Source organism: Tachypleus tridentatus, chromosome 6, assembly GCF_004210375.1.
Source record: "Tachypleus tridentatus isolate NWPU-2018 chromosome 6, ASM421037v1, whole genome shotgun sequence".
NCBI lineage: Eukaryota > Metazoa > Arthropoda > Merostomata > Xiphosura > Limulidae > Tachypleus > Tachypleus tridentatus.
This window is the reverse complement of record NC_134830.1, coordinates 111,659,928-111,679,777: the sequence shown is the minus strand read 5'-3', so window position 1 is coordinate 111,679,777 and position 19,850 is coordinate 111,659,928. Positions and strand designations below refer to the sequence as shown.

At 29.8% G+C, this 19,850-nt stretch overlaps 1 protein-coding gene across 9 annotated transcripts in view; it reads left to right on the top strand.

Annotated features, from left to right (window-relative positions):
• Itpr (Inositol 1,4,5,-trisphosphate receptor) overlaps positions 1–19,850 on the top strand; it is a 123,351-nt gene that overhangs the window by 85,533 nt on the left and 17,968 nt on the right. For 8 of the 9 annotated variants that reach the window (XM_076506977.1, XM_076506976.1, XM_076506980.1 and 5 more), the window contains 13 exons: positions 849–1,030; positions 1,669–1,817; positions 2,188–2,299; positions 3,725–4,039; positions 5,506–5,701; positions 7,823–7,975; positions 8,365–8,516; positions 8,914–9,114; positions 13,643–13,753; positions 16,033–16,128; positions 17,118–17,366; positions 18,316–18,441; positions 19,646–19,712. In XM_076506977.1, the coding sequence (XP_076363092.1) occupies positions 849–1,030; positions 1,669–1,817; positions 2,188–2,299; positions 3,725–4,039; positions 5,506–5,701; positions 7,823–7,975; positions 8,365–8,516; positions 8,914–9,114; positions 13,643–13,753; positions 16,033–16,128; positions 17,118–17,366; positions 18,316–18,441; positions 19,646–19,712 (2,109 nt within the window). The remainder of the gene's footprint in view (positions 1–848; positions 1,031–1,668; positions 1,818–2,187; positions 2,300–3,724; positions 4,040–5,505; positions 5,702–7,822; positions 7,976–8,364; positions 8,517–8,913; positions 9,115–13,642; positions 13,754–16,032; positions 16,129–17,117; positions 17,367–18,315; positions 18,442–19,645; positions 19,713–19,850) is intronic. The other variant, XM_076506981.1, reaches the window with a different exon arrangement.

The following is a 19,850-nucleotide window of genomic DNA, read 5'->3' as shown; positions in this document are numbered from 1 at the left end:
ATCTTATCAAAAGTATAGAATATTTAATGCACAAATAATATAAAACTGTATTCGAGTTTTGTTACAATTCTGAAAATAATGTCAATTTTTGTAAAATAAGAACTATGAAAAAATTGTTGAGTTAGATGAATTCTAGTGAAATTGTTATTTTTTAATTATTCTTTGTTATATTTATTTGCCATTTTTAATCTGTAAAATGTGACACATACAAACACAGTGAAGGTAAGATATTGAGTTAAATGAAAAAGAACATTTCTTAAGTGATATCAAAAAGTTAAATACTTGTCAGAATATATGCAAACTTTTGTCATGCAGTAGAAGTTGTTTAATAAGAAATAACAATGAATATCAGAGTAATTTAATTGAATCTAATTAGCATTTGGCAACATGACTGTTCACTACATTGTTGTATATGTTAGGTGTGGATGAAGTTGGTTTTGTTCCTTTTTGTTAAGTTTCAAGGAAAACATTTTCTGTTGTCATCATCAGTTAATTTTTCTCTTTGAGAGAATTGCTCAGAATTGCTACAGTTGAAACCAAAGAAAGGAATGATTGTGAACACCTTCAAAGTTAGGTTTTTTTTAAGTAGCCTTATATTTATTATTTTATTTGAATAAAGTCCAAATGGGAGTCAAAATTTCTAATTTAATTTTCTTGCAACTTGGAAACTGCCATTATCAAATGTTGGTTTGTTTGTTTTTGTAAAAGTTTCTTTAATTCATGTACCAAATAAATATCTGTATAATATATATAGATGCTAATAATTTATGTCCATGTTGTTGATATGTGAAGATGAATAAGTTCAGTATTATTTTATTTATATATTTCAAAACATTTTTTCATGATAGCCAGAAACCGGGGCATAGCCATACCAGTAGATCTAGACACCCAAGTTTCTTCTATGTTCAACAAAAATTCTGTAATAAGCAAGCACACTCGTGCATGGTTGTCTGCCAGTCGAACTCCACGGCGTGAACACTCTTCCTCGAGCTTATACCGAAATGAAAGAAGTATCATAGAAGGGCTTCAGGTGAGCGTATTTATCACAGTTATTCCTGAATAAATAACTTCAATGTAATTTCATTTATATTTACTATATTTATATGTATGATACTATTAAATAAGTTCAGGTTTAAGGGCATCAACAGTTAGACGTCCCTGTCTGTTGTGTTCCTCTGGTTTACTGATGACAAAAACTACACTTTTGAGAAATAAAGAATACTAGTGACTAACTGCAAAATTATTCCTCCAAAAATACTAACTGCCCCATGCAAAGGGATATTTTTAAATTTTATAAAAACTTAAGTTAAAATAAGTATATAGAAACATTCCTAACCAACTGTGTGAATTTTAAAACTAATTTATTCTATGTTATACACATAGATCATCCACATGTTGGTTTAGAAACATTAGAACTTTATTACCCATACCAGCCGTATTGAGAATACAACCCAGTTCTCAACATTACAAGCCTTCTGATTTACAACTGTGCCACTGATGGTCTGAAAATGTGACAATGCAGTCAAGTCCTAAGATTTATCTATTTTGTTATGCATGATATTAAATGTAAACATCTTTAATAGTATTCATAAAACTATTAATTTGAAAGTTTAAGGTATGCAAGAATTTGAGTTAAAATATCATGTTAAGAAAATATTTTTCTTTTAGGATATTGTTTCCTTATTAGAGGATCAACTGAATCCTTTAGTCCAGTCAGAGCTTTCTGTTTTAGTGGATGTTTTACATAGGCCTGAACATCTCTTTCCTCCAGGCACTGAGGCTCGAAAAAAATGTGAAAATGGGGGCTTCATTTCCAAGTAAATAATTTACTAATTTACTGTATGCTGCTTACTCTGAAAAGCTAGTCTGTAAAGTACAAGTTAGGTAATTAAAAGAAAAACTTGTGCTAATTTCATAATTATGTAAGTCTGAATATTTTGGTCATAAAGAAATTCATGTATTAATGTTGTCCTTAGTCAGATTTCGTTGCAGAAAACAACTGTTTTTATACTTGTATCATAACTGGCTGCAGTTTCTAAAAACAGAAAAAAGAGGATTTTTAAAGGAAGATTTGTTTGTGTTACTTGCATTATTATGTTTTTAACATCATTTATAAACATTTTGCTTTGAGAAATGTTTGTTTGAGCATGACATTTGTACTGATGTTTTAACTTGTGTACTTTAAAGGCTAATTGGTCACACTAAAAGGTTGTTGGAAGAAAAGGAAGAGAAACTTTGTGTAAAAGTGTTACAAACTCTTAAAGAAATGATGTCTCTTGATCCTGATTTTGGGGAAAAGGTAATCATTATTTTTTGTAGAAAATGAGATTAACCAAGAAAAGAATGTTACTGGTATTTTGAAACTTGTTAAAATATAAGAATACTGCAATGAGCAAAACTTGTATAAAAACTGTCAAATGGAAAGTTTTCCTTTTAAATTCCTCTTTACTGATATATTAGCAGATGATAGATTTTGTCTTGTAGTTACAATAACTCATTAATATGCTACTTTTTGTAATAGTACATGAAAAAGCTTTAATTTTTCGATGAATTCTTCATCTAAAGTGAAAGCTGCTAGATTACACTTTATAAAGCTTGATTCACACTTTCTAGTAATAAACCACCCATTTTAATCAGCATATCACAACAGTAATATGTATGACACATTTTGCAGGTTTCTAGACATGGCTAATGAAGTGTTACAGTTTTTATTTCAGATGCTTGGCCCACTTTGTCAATTTTTAAAGTAATATATTTTTGTTGTAATCATAGTTTTGGTAGACATTTTCAAAATGATGTTGTGACATCACATGATCTTATTGTTTTCTCCTAGTACCTGCCTTTTAGATGGCAGTATGTGTGTGTCCTCTAGGCTGTGGTAAAAGTTTAAATGACTTCCCAATGTTGTGCTTTTGGCAATACAAATTGACAGGGCTCAGAAGCAAATATATCATTTTACAGGTTCCCCACTAACCTCAATGTGGGTTGCTGCAGTTGTAAAACAAAAAATTTGGCAACCTTTTCAGCATATTCAGATAAATTTAATATCTGTCATTAAATGTGTGTCATCATACTATTTTAATTAGCTATATTTTGTGCACCAGCAATACCAAGTGTAGGATGTGCATATACTCGATTTACTTTTACTGCTCATCAGGATTTCTAACAACCTACTTTTATGTCTTATTATATATACAAAGTAGTGCATTGTCCATTTTTTTATATATATATATATACAAGTATCCTTTTTAATACAAGAAAGAAATTATTTGGACCTCAGATGAAAGAATTAGTGATAAAATTTGTTTTTTTTTCTATACACATGCTTGCCTGGAAAAGTCACTAACTTATTTACTTAAATTTATTAAAATTGTGAAATTTTAATTTATTCTATAAATACACATAGAGTGACTTAGGTGGCTTTATAAGTACAAGAAGCCTTAATTTTGCTCATCCAACATTATGAAATATTCATTGTTAATATTCAGAGATTTTAGAGGTGGTCTTAAATAGGCAAGGTTTATGGCCACCATTTGGTTCATCACAATCTATACTCTTAAGTATAACAGTAATTAACAATATTGGTAACAATGTTGTGTTTTTGTATAAGTATGAGAAATTAAATAGAGATGTTATTAAATATATCAATAAAAAAAATTGCTTTCAGTAATTACTTGTGCAAGTTCATGTATTTTAAAATAAATATTCTAATATTTACTTTTAGGGAGAAGCACTTAGACAGACACTGTTGATTCGTTACTTTGGCAAAACTAACATGAAATGTGGAGTTCGTATTAGTCCTAATAAACTGATGGTGGCAAAGAATAGTGCATTACCAGGGGTTGTCACACATGGTCCAGGTGGTGTTCTGCTTAGCCGTGCTGAAATGACACTAGCTGAAGTTCAGTGCCACCTAGATAGAGAGGGTGCTTCCAACCTGGTAGTGGAACTGATTATGGTCAATCCAAACCATTCAATTTTTTTAGAAAGTGTGGAACTTGGTATAGCTTTACTTGAAGGTGGAAATCCTGTGATTCAGGTAAGTCAAGGAATATGATAGAGAACTAAAGATACTGGGACACCAACTTTTGAAACATTATACCTTAAACTAGGGTTTCCCAAATTTTGTCATCTGGCAGACCTCCTTCAACTTCTTTACTGTGTTGACCAACCACCTCTTGTTAAAAATAGTTTTATCACATGTAACTGGTGTAACATATGCATATTTTATACCTTGATTCTACTTTTAAAAAAAGAACAATGAAAAGACATTTAAATATTGAAAATTAAAAAAACATTACTTATTTTAATGTGTTGGATGATATTGTTTTGGTGAAACAGTCTTGTGACTCTTTAAGTCAGTGTTTGACACTTTCAAACAAAGATCCAGCTCCTCATGTATCTTATTTCTATACTTAAGTTTTATAAATATCAATCAATCTGGAAATTAATTGTCTTGTGTTTTGTGATGTACAGGTAATAGTGCCAGGTGCATAATAAATTAATGTAATTAAATTTATATTAATTACAGTTATTAATTTGGGATTTATATACATTTCTATATTAGTTTTATGAAGTCTTAGCATTTAATTTTATTCATTACTCTTTCAGTAAATGGTAATTTTATAAAATTGAAGTATTACTACAGACCCACTTAAGTATTATTGTGAACCATAGTTTTGGAACCTCTGCCTTAAACCTTGTGATTCTGGTAAAGCAGAGAGTGTATATAGAGAACTGTTAAGATAGTGGTACACCAGTTTTTGTACATTATACCTTAGTGTATGTAAAGAAGTTTTAAAATAGCAGTACGCCAGTTTTTGTATATCCATCTTTTTTTCCTGATGATATGCTTTTTCTTGTACTCTAACCCTTTCTTTTTCTACTCATCAGCTGATTTTCATCTGGTTCATAATTGTCATTTTCAGTTGTATTAGTTTGGTAAATTTTACATATCTCAAAAATCAGAATGAGAATACATGTGTTGGTCATCATAATTTTAACAGCTCCATATTCTTGTACCAAAAATTCAGAAGAACATAAAACTCATAGAAGACTCATCTAATAACAACAAAAATAAAATATAATATTTACTACATGTAATATGCTTTTTTCATATAAAACTATTTATTTTACTGGAGAACTTCTGTACAAGTACCAAAAAAGGTACACTAACAAAATCTTTGAACTTTGTATTCTATTTTAAAATTGTTATGTATTATGAGACTAGTTAACCATTCCTCTTTTGACTTTAATAGGATATAAATATCATAATTGTTGGATGGGTAAAGGTTATTAGATGATGTGTTTCAATACTTACAAATACTGATATTTGTTTAGTCAGATAGTCTGTGTGTGTTAAGATGTGTTATTATTTAAGCTTTGTTTTATTCCACAATTATTGATTTTATTCACTGTATAAGTTATTGTTTTAAAAATTAGTTTCTCTATAAAATCAAAAGGTATTACTTTGTAATCACCTTGTATGAACTGCTTTGGTTACAGAAATCAATTTACCAGAAACTTACCACTGGTAATAACTCAGAGAAGTTTTTCAAGGTATTTTTTGATAAGATGAAGGAGGCTCAGCAAGAAATAAAATCTACTGTGACAGTCAACACGGCAGACTTGGCTTCTTGTTCTGAAAGTGAACGAGACAGTCTGAGTAAAGAAGTGGGCAAAGATGGTCGTAAAATAAAAGGTAATAATCATACGTTGTGAGAAATAAAATCAATAAGCTACCCTAGTGCCAACCACTCTATTCTTTTTTTATATAATCCATTTAACTGTCTCATTGAAGCCACTTGTAATATGTGACCCAATGATGTGCCACATGGTCCATAATTAAAAGTCATTGCAATCCACTGGTTGGGCATTTGGCAGCAAACATATGAAATACTCTAAGGTGGAACAAATTAGGTTTTGGTTTGTGGATGTTGTTAATCATAACATGCATGAACAAGTTGATTTCTGTACACATAAATGTAAAAGCTTTTGAAGAAAGTTTGAAAAGTATAATTAAAATTATGGTCATTAAAGGATACCCTGCAGAGAAAATTGAACTTGTACCTATAAATATTGAAGATTAGCTTTAAAGTTTAAGTGCAAATACCTTTCAGTTATTGGTGCATTACAATGTGACAGTCAATTTCACTATTCATTGGTGGTCATCTGTGGGTGGTGATGACTAGTTACCTTTCCTCTAATCTATTACTGCTAAATTAAGGATGGCTATTGCAAATAGCCCTCATGTAGATTTGTGCAAAATTTAAAAACAAAAAACAGATGCAAATAGTTTAATTTTTTTTCATCCACAGTGAATTTAAAAATCACTCTTCTTAGTGTGTATCTATTAAAACATACAATTCAATTTGAAATCTGAAAAGCTTTATTGTTAAAATGGAATGTTCTAGCCAGTGGTCTTCATTCATACAAAATAAGATTCAGAAATTCAATGCTTTTTGTAAAAGTAATCTAAAATCATGGGGCTAAACTGTGGATTTCACCCTTAAGGGGGTTATAGAGAATCTGTAGGGAAGGTTCACAGCTATCACTAAAGAAGCGTATACATTACAACTGAAAATGAAATTTTAAAAACTGCCATGAAAATATTACTACTCTTAAGTAACATAATAACAATTAACATAGTGCAATGAGATGTAGAGTATATTTGGAAATAAGTTATGTAGGGATACAGGGAGGATAAGTGGCATAAATCAAGTTTATATACCAATGACCTGAAAGATGCATGAAAAATTTACATGCTAAAAAAGAAAATAATTCAGGGGACAGAACTAATAGATTAACAAGATAGGCTGTATTAAAGTAATATTAATTGCATGGATTTCAGGTTGTTAAGAAAAAATAAGTTTGTATTAATTAAGATACTTTCTCTGCCAAGATTTTATAGGTCTGATGTACATCTGTTCAAGATTTTAAATTGATTTAAATTAATATTGTTATGAAAATCAAATTTGCAGTTTTGGATGGCATAATTACAAGGGTACTAATCATGATGTTAATTCAAATCAATTTAAAATCTTACCACTAGCAAAATAAACTTACATCTTCTAATTAAAGGAAGTACCTTTTAAAATTGACCAGCTTCTAATAACAATTTGAACTCCATACAACGTACAATTAAAACTACCTTATCTGGCTCTGCCTTGTCACCTATTACCTCTATACTTTTCATTTTAGCCTATTGATTCTACATAATGTTAATGTTTTTATAATTTTTTGCCAATTTCTTACTGTGTTAACAAAGGAGTCATTGTGTACATACAGTCATGTGAAAAAATTAGGACACCCTATGAAAGCCTGTGTGTTTTTGTAACATTTTTGGATATATAGATATTTAATCTCAATTTTAACAATACTGAGAGATTATAGGGATATAACTAAACAATTAAAAGTGAAGAAAAGACCTTTCAAGATCTTCTGTAAATGTAATTCTACAAAAAAACCTTAGCTGTCAGACTCTGTTACTATGCATCTTAGATTTATGACACTGTTTCTGTCCTTTCATAATTAATAATATTTGTACGTGCTTGTATGTGTCTTGTGGTGAGGAAAACCCTCAAAAGCACTTAAAAGTAAGTGTCATGGTAAGGTCACGCATGATGAGGTAGAAGTAGTCTGTGAAAACTAAATATACATCAATATCTTTCTTTAACACCCTGTAGTGTGACAAGTTTTAAAAAGTGCTCTTTTGATAATGCAGTAAAATCACATTACATGTAATATTATCAAATTCCAAATTTTCTATTCATCTTAAAAAACAAGAGGTGGTATTTTTGATGGAGTTTTTTATTCATCTAAGCTTTCAAACAGAACAGTGTTGTATTGACTCAAGATTTAAAAGAACAACTTGAAGATGCAGCAGCAGCTACAAGCAAAGCATATGCACAAGTTCGTCAGCTTGGGTGTTCAGCTACTAGTTCTTCAGACCAGGACCTCATGTCCTCAGGACCAGGTTAGTGGGAACTAAGTCCCATCAGTTAAAAATTAGTTTAAACATTGAGGGATTTGTGTGTGTGTTTTTATGCTTTGTTACAGCAAAGTCACATTAGGCTATCTGCTGTGTCCACCAATAGGAAATGAAACCCCAGACTTTAGAAGTTTAAATCTGAAAAACTTTACCAGTGTTCCACTGATGAACTGGAATATTATATGGACAGTGCATATATATCCACTATCTAATATAATTTATCAACTGTTAATAAGGTGCTGTACCAGTGATTAGAGAGACAGAAGGAAAGGTATGCATTTAAGTTATGAAACATGCAGCATTTATTTATATACGTAGATATTCTTGATAATAAAGGTTTCTTAAATTTAATTTATTTTTATTATTATCATTAGCTCATCATACATATGCTGCCTTAGAGGAAATATTGGCAGAAAAAGCTGAGAAGGCAAAAGAAGAAAGCAGACTCCCTCCAGAAGTTGCAGTAATGGAACCAATTTTAAGATTTTTACAACTTTTGTGTGAAAACCATAATGCTGAACTACAGGTGATGTATCATCAAAAGTTTAACTTTTAGTAAATTATTTCTAGTTTGTTATGCTGTAAACTAAACCTGTTGTCTTAGAATTTTGCTCTTAATTTTGATTTGAAAGCAATACAGTTTAGATTATATTGATTGAGCGAAGAGTAGTTTAATATTGAAGCTATACTTCCCAACTATTTATGTATTATAGTGTTAGAAATTGATACTCTGTACTCATTATACACATGGTTAAAAATTAAATATCTACTGATAAAAAGAATTTATGATGTTTAACATAACTGTACTTCCCTTCAAGGTATTAATTGCACATGTAAACTTGTGTGTTATTTTTAATTCTTTAAAACTACCTGTGAGCTACAAGCTAGAAGAGTAATTTTTTTATGTTATTATTAATACATAGAACTACTTACGGCACCAAAGTAACAAAAATAATTATAATCTTGTGTCGGAATCACTAATGTTTCTGGATTGTATATGTGGGAGTACAACTGGTGGACTTGGACTTCTTGGACTTTACATTAATGAATACAATGTGAGTCTAGTGAACCAAACCCTTGAAACTCTAACTGAATACTGCCAAGGTCCATGTCATGAGAATCAGGTATGTTTATTATCCTTATTTGTCTTTAAATGAATTTTAGTCAGTTAAACTTCTGTTTTGATTAAAGGATTTGCAACTTTTTACTTACTGTTTACAAATGATTCATAAGATTTGTTTTTATATCTTATTTTTGTTGTTCAACTGAATTAGTTCTTTCATCTGTCACACACATAAGTCGCATCCAGTCAAGCTTTGTATGACTATTTATGAAAGATGGCTTGATGAACTTATTGTTATATTATTTTAGATATAAAAGATGGTTCAATGAACTTATTGTTATATTACTTCAGACATATAAGATAGCTTGATGGACTTTTTATTGTGTTACTTTAGACATGTAAGATGGCTTGATGGACTTCTTGCTAAATAACTTTAGGTATGGAAGATAGCTTGATGAACTTATTGCTATATGACTGTATATTAAAGATTGCATGATGGTCTTATGGTTATATGATTATAGATATGAAAGATGGTATGATGGTCTTATGGTTATATGATTTTAGATATGAAAGATGGTATGATGGACTTGTTATATGATTACTTTAGATGTGAAAGATAGTTTGATGGACTTGTTATATGATTACTTTAGATGTGAAAGATAGTTTGATGGACTTATTGTTATATTACTTTAGATACGAAAGATGGCTTGATGAGCTTTTTGCTACATGACTAAGTATGGAAGATAGCTTGATGGACTTATTCTTATATGACTGTATATTAAACATGGATAATGGTCTTATTGTTATATGATTTTAGATATGGAAGACAGTATGATGGACTTCTTGTTATATCACTTCAGACATGAAAGATGACATGATGGACTCCTTGTTATATGACTTTAGACATAAAAGATGGCTTGATGGACTTTTTGCTACATGACTTTAGGTGTGAAAATTAGCTTGATGGACTCGTTATATGACTATATATGAAATATGGCTTAATGACAATGTGATGGAGTATGGACATTTTAAAGTTCTGGTTGTTTTCCCATCAGGAAAGATTAGTGTTTCATATAATTAAACCCAAAGTAAAATATAATCTATCAGGTGGCTGTAAGAGAGCTGATGAGCTAGTTGAGAGGAAATTCTTTGTTTTATGTGGATCAGGATAACTAGGTACACCTTCTTTCAATTTATTTCTTAATTTAACCCAGTCTGAACTGTAGGTCATCTTTCAGGTGTCAAGTGCACACCTATATATCATGTTTATAAATCTAAGGAAAAGTAATTATAACTCTCTTAAAGTGTTTAAAACCATGAATATTGTAAGATAGGTAGTGTAAGTGTTAAAGAAAAATGTGCAGATATTAATTTCTGTGCAGTTACTAAGAGTCTTTTTTGGAATTCTCCCACTGATCCCAAAACACACAGATGTATGTACAAAGACATTATCATTGCTTGAGAATACAGCTATCCATTTTTTTATTTCTAATTGTTAATTTTTATTACTATAGCCCTGTACTCTCACTGTTCCATGTTATAGCATGCATCCTGAACAGTTTCTAATGAAACACAGTTTTGAAAATAGCTAAAGACAACATTTAAATATGAAGGGGTAGAGCAGAATTATTTTTATAAGCATAAAGTTCATTAAATAGTGAGAGCAATAATTTATGGTTTTCTGGGAAATTTACTAGCTGCAGCTTTTATAACAATGAACAAAGGAATCTAATCTGAACTGTTGTTTCTGGGATGGGAAGTGTCGGCTGTCTGGTGTCTCCATTCATGTCCCATTGATATCTGTTATGTCAGACTTGAAGCTTCACTTCAATTTCACTACAACAACAAGGAATCAAATGCACTCTCTTCTCTGTCTTTCCTTTTGCTTGACCATGCCAAGTGATCAAAGCATAATAAAAATTCCACATAAATTGTATCATTCTTTGAATTTTAACCTCCACAATTTTTGAAATTACTTACAAGTTAAGAAAGGAGTGAAGAAAAATGTATTTAATTCCTTATCACCCATAGATTATTAAACTTAAATATTTGCCACAAATGGATTATTATTGTGAAGTTTAAAAAACTTAGGAACAAACCACAAATTTAGGAATATTTTTACAACTTCTTTAGATGTTATTTTATTCCTGAAAATGTTTTCATTGTGTGCCATTTTGAAAGCTATAGAAATTTTCATCTGTAACAAAGAAATCAGTGAAACTGATTTAGCAAGCCTGGTAGCCAGTGACAAAATTGTTTTGACTCAAACTTGTTTTTAATTAAATGTTATTTTTTCTATTCAAGCAAGGCAAATTTATAAAAAAAAAACTTATTATTTATTTAAAATAAACTTTATTTATTACATACAAATTGGCTTTAATTAAGACTACTGTTAGAAAACATACCATTATCTAACATGACAAAGGTAAGTGTGGTGCCATTCACTAAAGTCAGGTTCTAGGTAACTGATAACTTTATATCAGTTTTCTCATGTTGTTTTTATGATGTTATAGCAACTGAGAAAAGAAATATAGTAATGAATATCAATGAAGTTGTAATTGACTGCTCATATAAAATGGAGCATTCTGATTGACAGTGAAAAAATAAATAAATTCTAAAAATCAAAGGAATATATTTAATGCTTTAAAACATGTTTCACAATAAAATATTAGAAATTTTTCAACCTACAAAATAATAGAAACACTAAATCAAAGTTTATTAATTTTTAAGCCAAACTTAGATACTGTTTTGATTATAAAATGTTATTTAACTTGGTTTAGTACTTTCACTGTAAGAAGGAAAAACAAAGGAATGTCAGTGACATATCTCTGATCCAGAAAGGGTTAATAAAGAATATAAATACAGATCAAAATGTTTTAGATATTAAATGATTTGAGAAAAAAGCTAGATAAACAAGAATAAAAGTTGATGTCAAGATGAAGGATACAAATTGGTTTTACAGCTCAGTGAACTTGAACTACTCAGTTGTTCCTGACAACTCACAAGTATATACTATATTAGTTTCAGTCTTGCATGTAGCTGAAAAAACTGTTAATGCATGTGTTTATTACTCAGCTTATGTTGAAGAAGTAGTGGTAACTAAAGAGTGAAAAAAATACAAGTACTAAAATAACATTATTAGTTTAATCTTTTTGTTGGTGATGTATGTTTAGTATAAGGATTTATTGAACTGTCATTTTAACCTAAAAACCTTACATGAACTGTATAATAACAAAAAAGTGTTTTTAGAACACTTAACCAAAAACATGATACTGCTGAAACAGATTAACAAACATTAGAATTATAGTAGTAAGCTTAGTAGTTGTAAAAAAAAAGAAAAAAAAAAGTAGCTTTATAGAAGGAGTACTAATAAGCATTAAGCCTGTTTAAACACAGAAATTGTAGAGCTTTTATTAGGAATATTAACAAATATTAACTGAGTATGGCCCAAAGATATGATTCAATATTTGTATCATATTGCTATAAAAATGTGCTCTGTACACTGGGACCAAGGTTTCTCTATCATGGTGACAGCAACAGTCAAATGCCACTGTTTGATTAGATTAGAATAGCCTATGCCTGTTGACTAGTTGCTTTTGTGGTATTTGTCAGAAGACTAATGATTTCTTGATAAGTATTATAAGTATAATAATTGCAGATTCATTCAGGAAATAAGAAGTGATTTTGAGTAGATGACTTAGTCCTCTTGGTGTGTGTGATACTTGACAAAATTTAAAAAAATGGCCACAATCTTTATTATAATACAAACAAAAAGAAAAAACGGTATGTGTGCTTGTGTGCATCAAAAGATGGGTGCTTCTATTAGACGAGGCTATGTTTAGCTCCATAGCTTTCTCTTCCTCAATATTAACCTCTGTATAATTTAAAACACAGTATTCTTGAAATGTGTTCATTGACAATCTTCCACTAGAAACAGACTAAACGAATTACTCCTGACTTCAATAGTTAAACTCACTTTCTTTGTCCAATTTAGTGTTTCCTCATAAAATTGATTATCAGTTACACTTAGTAAACACTATAGACAGCCAGCAAAGGGTAATACAGTGCCATTACTTTAAACCTAGATGCAATATCCTATCAGATGGAAGAAACATCATCTACCAGAGAGAATAAAGAAATTAAGCAATTAGATCAAGGTAATCTTAACTATTTTCTGGACCATGCCATTATAGCATGTAAACTAAATAACCTGAACTGCTAGACATCTATTTATCACTAAAGCAGATAGAAGACATATTTGTCCACATATTACCTTTCTGGTCTACCAGTTCAAAATTAGGGATGGCCATGCACAAATGCCTTTGATGTAGCCAAGTGTAAAAAATAGAAATGTTATAGCCTTGTATTATAAATGTTCATAATAGTTATGTTTATACAATAATATAGAAATATTATAGTTTTGTATCATAAATGCTAGTAAGCACTATGCCTATATAATTACAAATAAAAATTACAGGGTGTGTATCAGGGATTTGCACATTTCTTGGTCTTTTTATGTAGATGTACATACATAAAGTGGTACTTGTTATAATACTGACCAGTACTGTTTTTTGGTGTGTTTTTTTCAGAACTGTATTGCTGTTCATGAGAGTAATGGAATAGATATAATTATTGCATTAATCTTAAATGACATAAATCCTCTTGGAAAGAAAAGGATGGACCTTGTCTTAGAATTAAAGGTTGGTAAAGTAATGCATCTTGTAATGTAAGTTGTTTTTTTGACTGCATTTTAACTTAACCTGTTTACTAGTGTAATGGCAAATAGTATATTCACAGTTCAGAATTGTTATTTTAATTCTTAGGCTATCACTTGGCAGGCATGTATGACAGAGTTTATGGTATAAAACAAGTTTTATTTGGATAAATGGAATTCACAGTTTGAGAAATGTGTGGGTAAAGTAGCTACAATGAGAAAAATTATAGTAATTTGAAGAACAAACTTTCTTGTTAACAAAATTATAAGATACTTGCATGGGTAGAATCCATATACAATCCCAAGTCACTTGTTTATTAAATAGAATAGACATCCATTATTTTAGCATGAGAGGTTTTGGCAAGAACAGGTAGGAAGCATCTTTACCTGCTCATAAAATAATTGCAACTAGGCAAAATCCTAATACAGTGGAGATGTTTAAATTTATATGCAAAATCGGCTCGTTTGGGCTGAGAAAACACTTTTACATAGAAGAGCGAACAACGTTTCGACCTTCTTCAGTCATCGTCAGGTTCACAAAGAAAGAGGTAACTGACCGGAAGCTGACCACATGTTTGAAAGGGGTTGTGTAACTGTGTGTCGAAATGTAGAGGGCGGTATTAGATGTTTGAATATATAATTTTATTTATTTTATTTTATTAATATAGGTATAAAGGCATTCCTTTATATTGGTTTATTTTGGGTTTAAGTTGTTGTATAAGTAAGGCTTCTTTAATTTTGCGTTTGTTTATGTTTGTTTCTTTATTTAGTATTTGAGTGTTTTCTATAGTTATGTTGTGTTTATTTGACTTGTAGTGTTTGAAAACGTGTGAAGGTGACTTTTTATGTTCTTTGAATCTGGTTTCCATTTTTCTACTTGTTTCTCCAATATAGAAGTCGTGGCAGTTATCACATTGTATTTTATAAATAATGTTGGTGTGGTGTTTGTCAGTGTAGTTTTTACATAGTATAGACCTCAGTTTCTTCAATCTGATTTTGTCATATCTTTGTACTAAAGCAACCATTACAGATTGCAATAGAAAGGTAAGTAGAGTTAGTTGTACTTAATGAAGATTGTTCTCTTCAAAGATTGGATGATAATAGCAAAATGTTTTTAATCAAAAGTATGTCTGAATAATTTTAAAGTTATTTTTGTCATTAATGAGAATTTCTTTCACACATTCTTTGTTTCAAGTATAGTAGTTCTGTGCTTGTATTCTTAAAAATAACAATGAAGGAATATGAAAGCTAAGAAACAAGTTTTTGGTGTATGTAACTTAATTATTACTTAGATATTTGAGTTTAAATAACAATAATATATGTATTTTTTACCAACTTTTATACATAATGTTGTATTTCTCTTTTTACTGCATAATTTATGGAAATGTGATTTATAATCTGATGCTGTTCACATTACTTTCACTCAGTCTCTTACTTTATAAAGGAGTTTATCAATTTCTGAAATATTTAATGTTATTAAACATAATTTTATTACTGTGATAAGCACATTACAACTAACAGGAACCTATAGAAGATTCTCACACTTTTCAATGACAGACTTCCATTTTTTTTAAAGAAAAAAAATGGATAAAAAGTTATTTGTTATTGTTAGTGAATATTTTCTTGTTTTTATTTTTAATAATTCAAAACTGTAACCATATTAACATTGATATGCATTTTATTCATTAGTTTTTTAATTGTGAAGATTCTCTCATTGTGTGTAACCAGACACTCATTTATGATAGTTTTTTAACCATTTCACTGTGCAATACATCAGTTGTTTAAAGTAAACAGAGATATTGCTGCTTGTCACAGTATTTTGTTTTTAAAAGTAGTTAGATCCTGATGCCAGCCAACACAACACATGAATGTTGCATTAGAGGAAAACTTTTTTGGTTAGCTGTGGTATAAATCCAAATTGTGCAGTCAGCAGGTATAAGTGTTTGTTTGGATATATCTGAAAGTCACAGCAAAAGAGTAAACACCAACCTCATTTTTTAATGAGAAGTGTTGTTACAAAATGTTCTTGAAAAAAAGGAATCATTTCTTGCTATAGTATTTTTGACTTAAACTTGTTCTTAATTGAGTGTTGTTTTTTCTACTCAAGCAAAGCACATTAAGAAAAAACATATTACTTGTTGAAAATAAACTATATTTGTTTGAAACAAATTGATCTTAAGCAAGACTACATTGCTACATGCACTTTGAGTTATCTTTTGTTGAATTATTCTTTAAATGGTTTTAAGACATTCACATATTTTCTAGAACAATGCTTCCAAACTGTTATTGGCTGTCATGGAAAGCCGAGGTGACAGTGAGAATGCTGAAAAAATTTTGTACAACATGAATCCTAAACAACTGGTTTGTATAATCTGTTCATATTTTATAACATAATAGTTTAATTTGATATGTACAGTAATGTAAAATGAAGTAAATTTATTTTTGTGGCTTTATCGCCTCATATTGATACCCATTGTTTTTTTTTGTCAGTGAAGCTTGGTTAGCAGTGTCAAGGTGTGATATTAAATCCCTAGCCTTTAATTGTAGCATCTTGTTGTGTAGAATATAATAAGGAATTCATTAGAATACACCATCACATTCAACTATGAAAATTGCTTGTAACATTGTTTAATTCTATAACTATGAATCAATTAACAAAAGTAACTTTCATATTTGCAGTGGGTCATTCTATTCTAATACATAAAAGTTTAACCCTTTCACTGCAGGCTCAGTATAATATACACAAGTTTGTCTACACATTTGCACATATTAAGTATTTTCACTATAACCTTTGATACAACATGTGTATCTTCACAAAATCTAGTATACTTTTAGTAAAGATTACCAGTAATTTGAGTACAAAATATCAGGTTTTAATGAAATATTTTTACTAAAGATTTGTTTGTGAAAATAGAGTATTTTTGTTACTGGTCTGAGTGCAAAGTGATTTCATGTTATGATTAAAATATTATTCTTTGTTTCAAAAATCTCAAATATTTATTTGCATCATCTCTAAAATTTCCTAAGTACATTTCAAGCATTTGTTTATTCTCAATACTCTTAACTATGTGGGGTTTGTCATTCAACTAACCTCATAACCACCATAAAAAATGAGCGAATTAACATAAATTACAATTTTTCCTGCAAGAAGGACTGCATATTATAACATGTCTCATCACAAACATCTAATTTTAAACAGTGCTGTATTCAACATACCTTGTAACTCACTGAAATCTAATATTATATTAAAATTTGAATTATAATCTACAATTTGATTCCAAACTTATTAAATTACATACTATATATCAGGACGTGAATATACAAACCCAAACAAAAACTGTATGTTACAGGTAGAAGTAGCATGTAATGCTTATCATCAAGAAGGAGATGAAGATGATGAAGAAGAGGTTGAAGAGTTTCTGCAGGGGAGTGATGGTGTTTCACCCAAAGAAGTTGGACACAATATCTACATCCTGTGCCACCAGCTAGCTCAACATAACAAAGATTTAGCAGCAATGTTGAAACCCAGCCTTACCAGCATGGAATCTAAGTCTAATCTGGCACTACAGTACTATGCTAGTCACACAGCTCAAATAGAGGTAGATAGAGATTTTACATTTTACCATCCATAGAGGTTTTTGTAAACAGTTCAGAATGACAATCACTTTGGTTTAGTTTATTCTGAATTTTGTTCAAAGCTACATAAGGGCTACCTGTGCTAGCTATCTCTAACTCAGCAATGATAGACTAGAGGGAAGGCAGCTAGTCAACACCACCCACCTCCAAATCTCTGGCTACTCTTTTGCTAATGAAGAGCAGGATTTACCATCACGCATAATGCCTCCAAGGCCAGAAGGACAAGCATGTTTGACAGGGATTTGAACCCACATCCCTCAAACTGTGAGTGAAGAGTCTTAAGCACCAAGTCATGCCACTCAGTTAACCTGAGAATAAATGAATCTATAAGCATTATGGAAAAAGGTGCTTTATTAACTGACTGCAGTTGAGAACATTTGAAGAAATGAGCTTACAAAAGAAAGGCATGTAAAAAAATGTTTGTGATTCATGGATAATAGCCACATTATCATTGAGAGCTACAAATAATGTATTTTCCAACACTTATTTTGTGTAAAAAAATATATTAGTTTTAAATTATTTGAAACGTTTTTAATTTCATAAGCTATTGATAAAATAATTTTCTAGTTTAATTTGTAATAGCTACAATAATTGGCTTCAAGGTGTTTGTCATTGCTAAATTGTTGTAGCTAACTTACAAATTGGAAATTCAAGAGGAAACTTAGTTTTAACTAGATTTTTAAAGTTTGTTTAGCTAAAATAATTCTTTATTTTTTCTTTGAATATTACTAGAACAATGGATGTAATTTTTATAAACATAAGAAAACTTAGTATACACAGATTGTATTGTTATTGTATTGGAAATTTGATTTTCACATTTTCTTAAAGGAAAACATTGTTCTGTAAAACTATTCATTGAAATATGTTAGCATATAAATAGTTAATGTTTGTGATTCCCCATTTTGCATTTAGATTGTTCGGCATGATCGAACTATGGAACAGATTGTGTTTCCTGTACCACAGATATGTGAATTTTTAACAAGAGAGTCCAAAGTGAAAGTCTACAACACTACAGAACGTGATGAACAAGGAAGTAAGGTAATGAAACCTGTAGTAACTTGGTTTTATCTTTTACTGTATCCTGCAGTGTATATTTCTCCTACATTCATTAACTTAAGTGTGTATATATATTCATCACATTGAATTTGCTAGTTACTGTTGTGAGACCTTTTAATTTTGAAAGATGGAAACAAACCATTTTTATTCATGACTTTCAAATGTTTCTCTATGTATACTTGGCAAGGACCACAAACATTGTGAGTTTTTTGTTACTTGATAAACACATTCAACTTTGTTTTTGTTATACTTGCTAAAGATATCATAAACATATTCAAGGACACTGGACAAACTATATAGTAACCTGACAGAAGATGTCAAATATACCTAAAAATATACAATAGGGAAAATTGGACCTACAACATATTAATATGTATCTTACTAAAGTATATATCTGTTAGTTTTTATATGCACACAATCTAAAAGTTTTATTTTTATTCAATGAATAATTTTGAAGAGTAAACAAGGAAAATATAAAACTGGTAAAATAGAAATTCTAAGAACAATGAAAATTTTGTGTTATTATTTACAAACCTTTAAAGTGGAGTTGATGTATTTCTCACACACACACACATTTATTTAAAAGTTTAGACAGACCTAGGTATGACTTGCTTTTTACATAAGGATATGAAGGACATTCATTGTAATCATTGGCTAATTTTGCATTGTGTTTTGCACACTTATGTCAAATATATTGAAACTTCATCAAATATAACATGAAATTTTAATCATGCCATTAACACAAAAATTATTATAATAATTTATTCAATGATACAGAAATAAATTTGATGTTTACTTGAGCAGTTATAGATATAAATTGGTATTGTATATTATCATGATATGTTTGTTTGAATGTAAAGAATGTATACTTATATAGCCCACCAAAGATACAAAAATATTCCTAATGTATGGAAAACATTTGTTTAGTTTATATGTTAAAAAAAAAGTTTAAATAAAATGTAGAATACACAAAACTGTACAAATTTTCTTTTACAGTGGTTTTAAACTATTTAGGAAATGTGTATCAAATTTTCCTTTAGTATAATTTTGAGTTTTGTATATTTGTCTTTGAAGCATTTTATCTTCAATATGTGTTTGATACCTATAAGTTCAAGATAATGTGCTAATGTAGTAACTCTTACATGGAACTCTACTGTAGTAGTAGTATATCTTCTTTTCATAATAGGTGTCTGATTTCTTTGAACGAACTGAAGATTTGTTTAATGAAATGAAATGGCAAAAAAAACTGAGAGGCAAGTTATATTTTTGGTTTCATGTACTGTAGCAAAAATAAAATAGGACCTAAATGGATGTATACCTTATATTTAGAATTTTTAGTCTTTCTCCTAATTATTTTTTTATTTCTGACAACAAAACAAGTTAGTCACCTA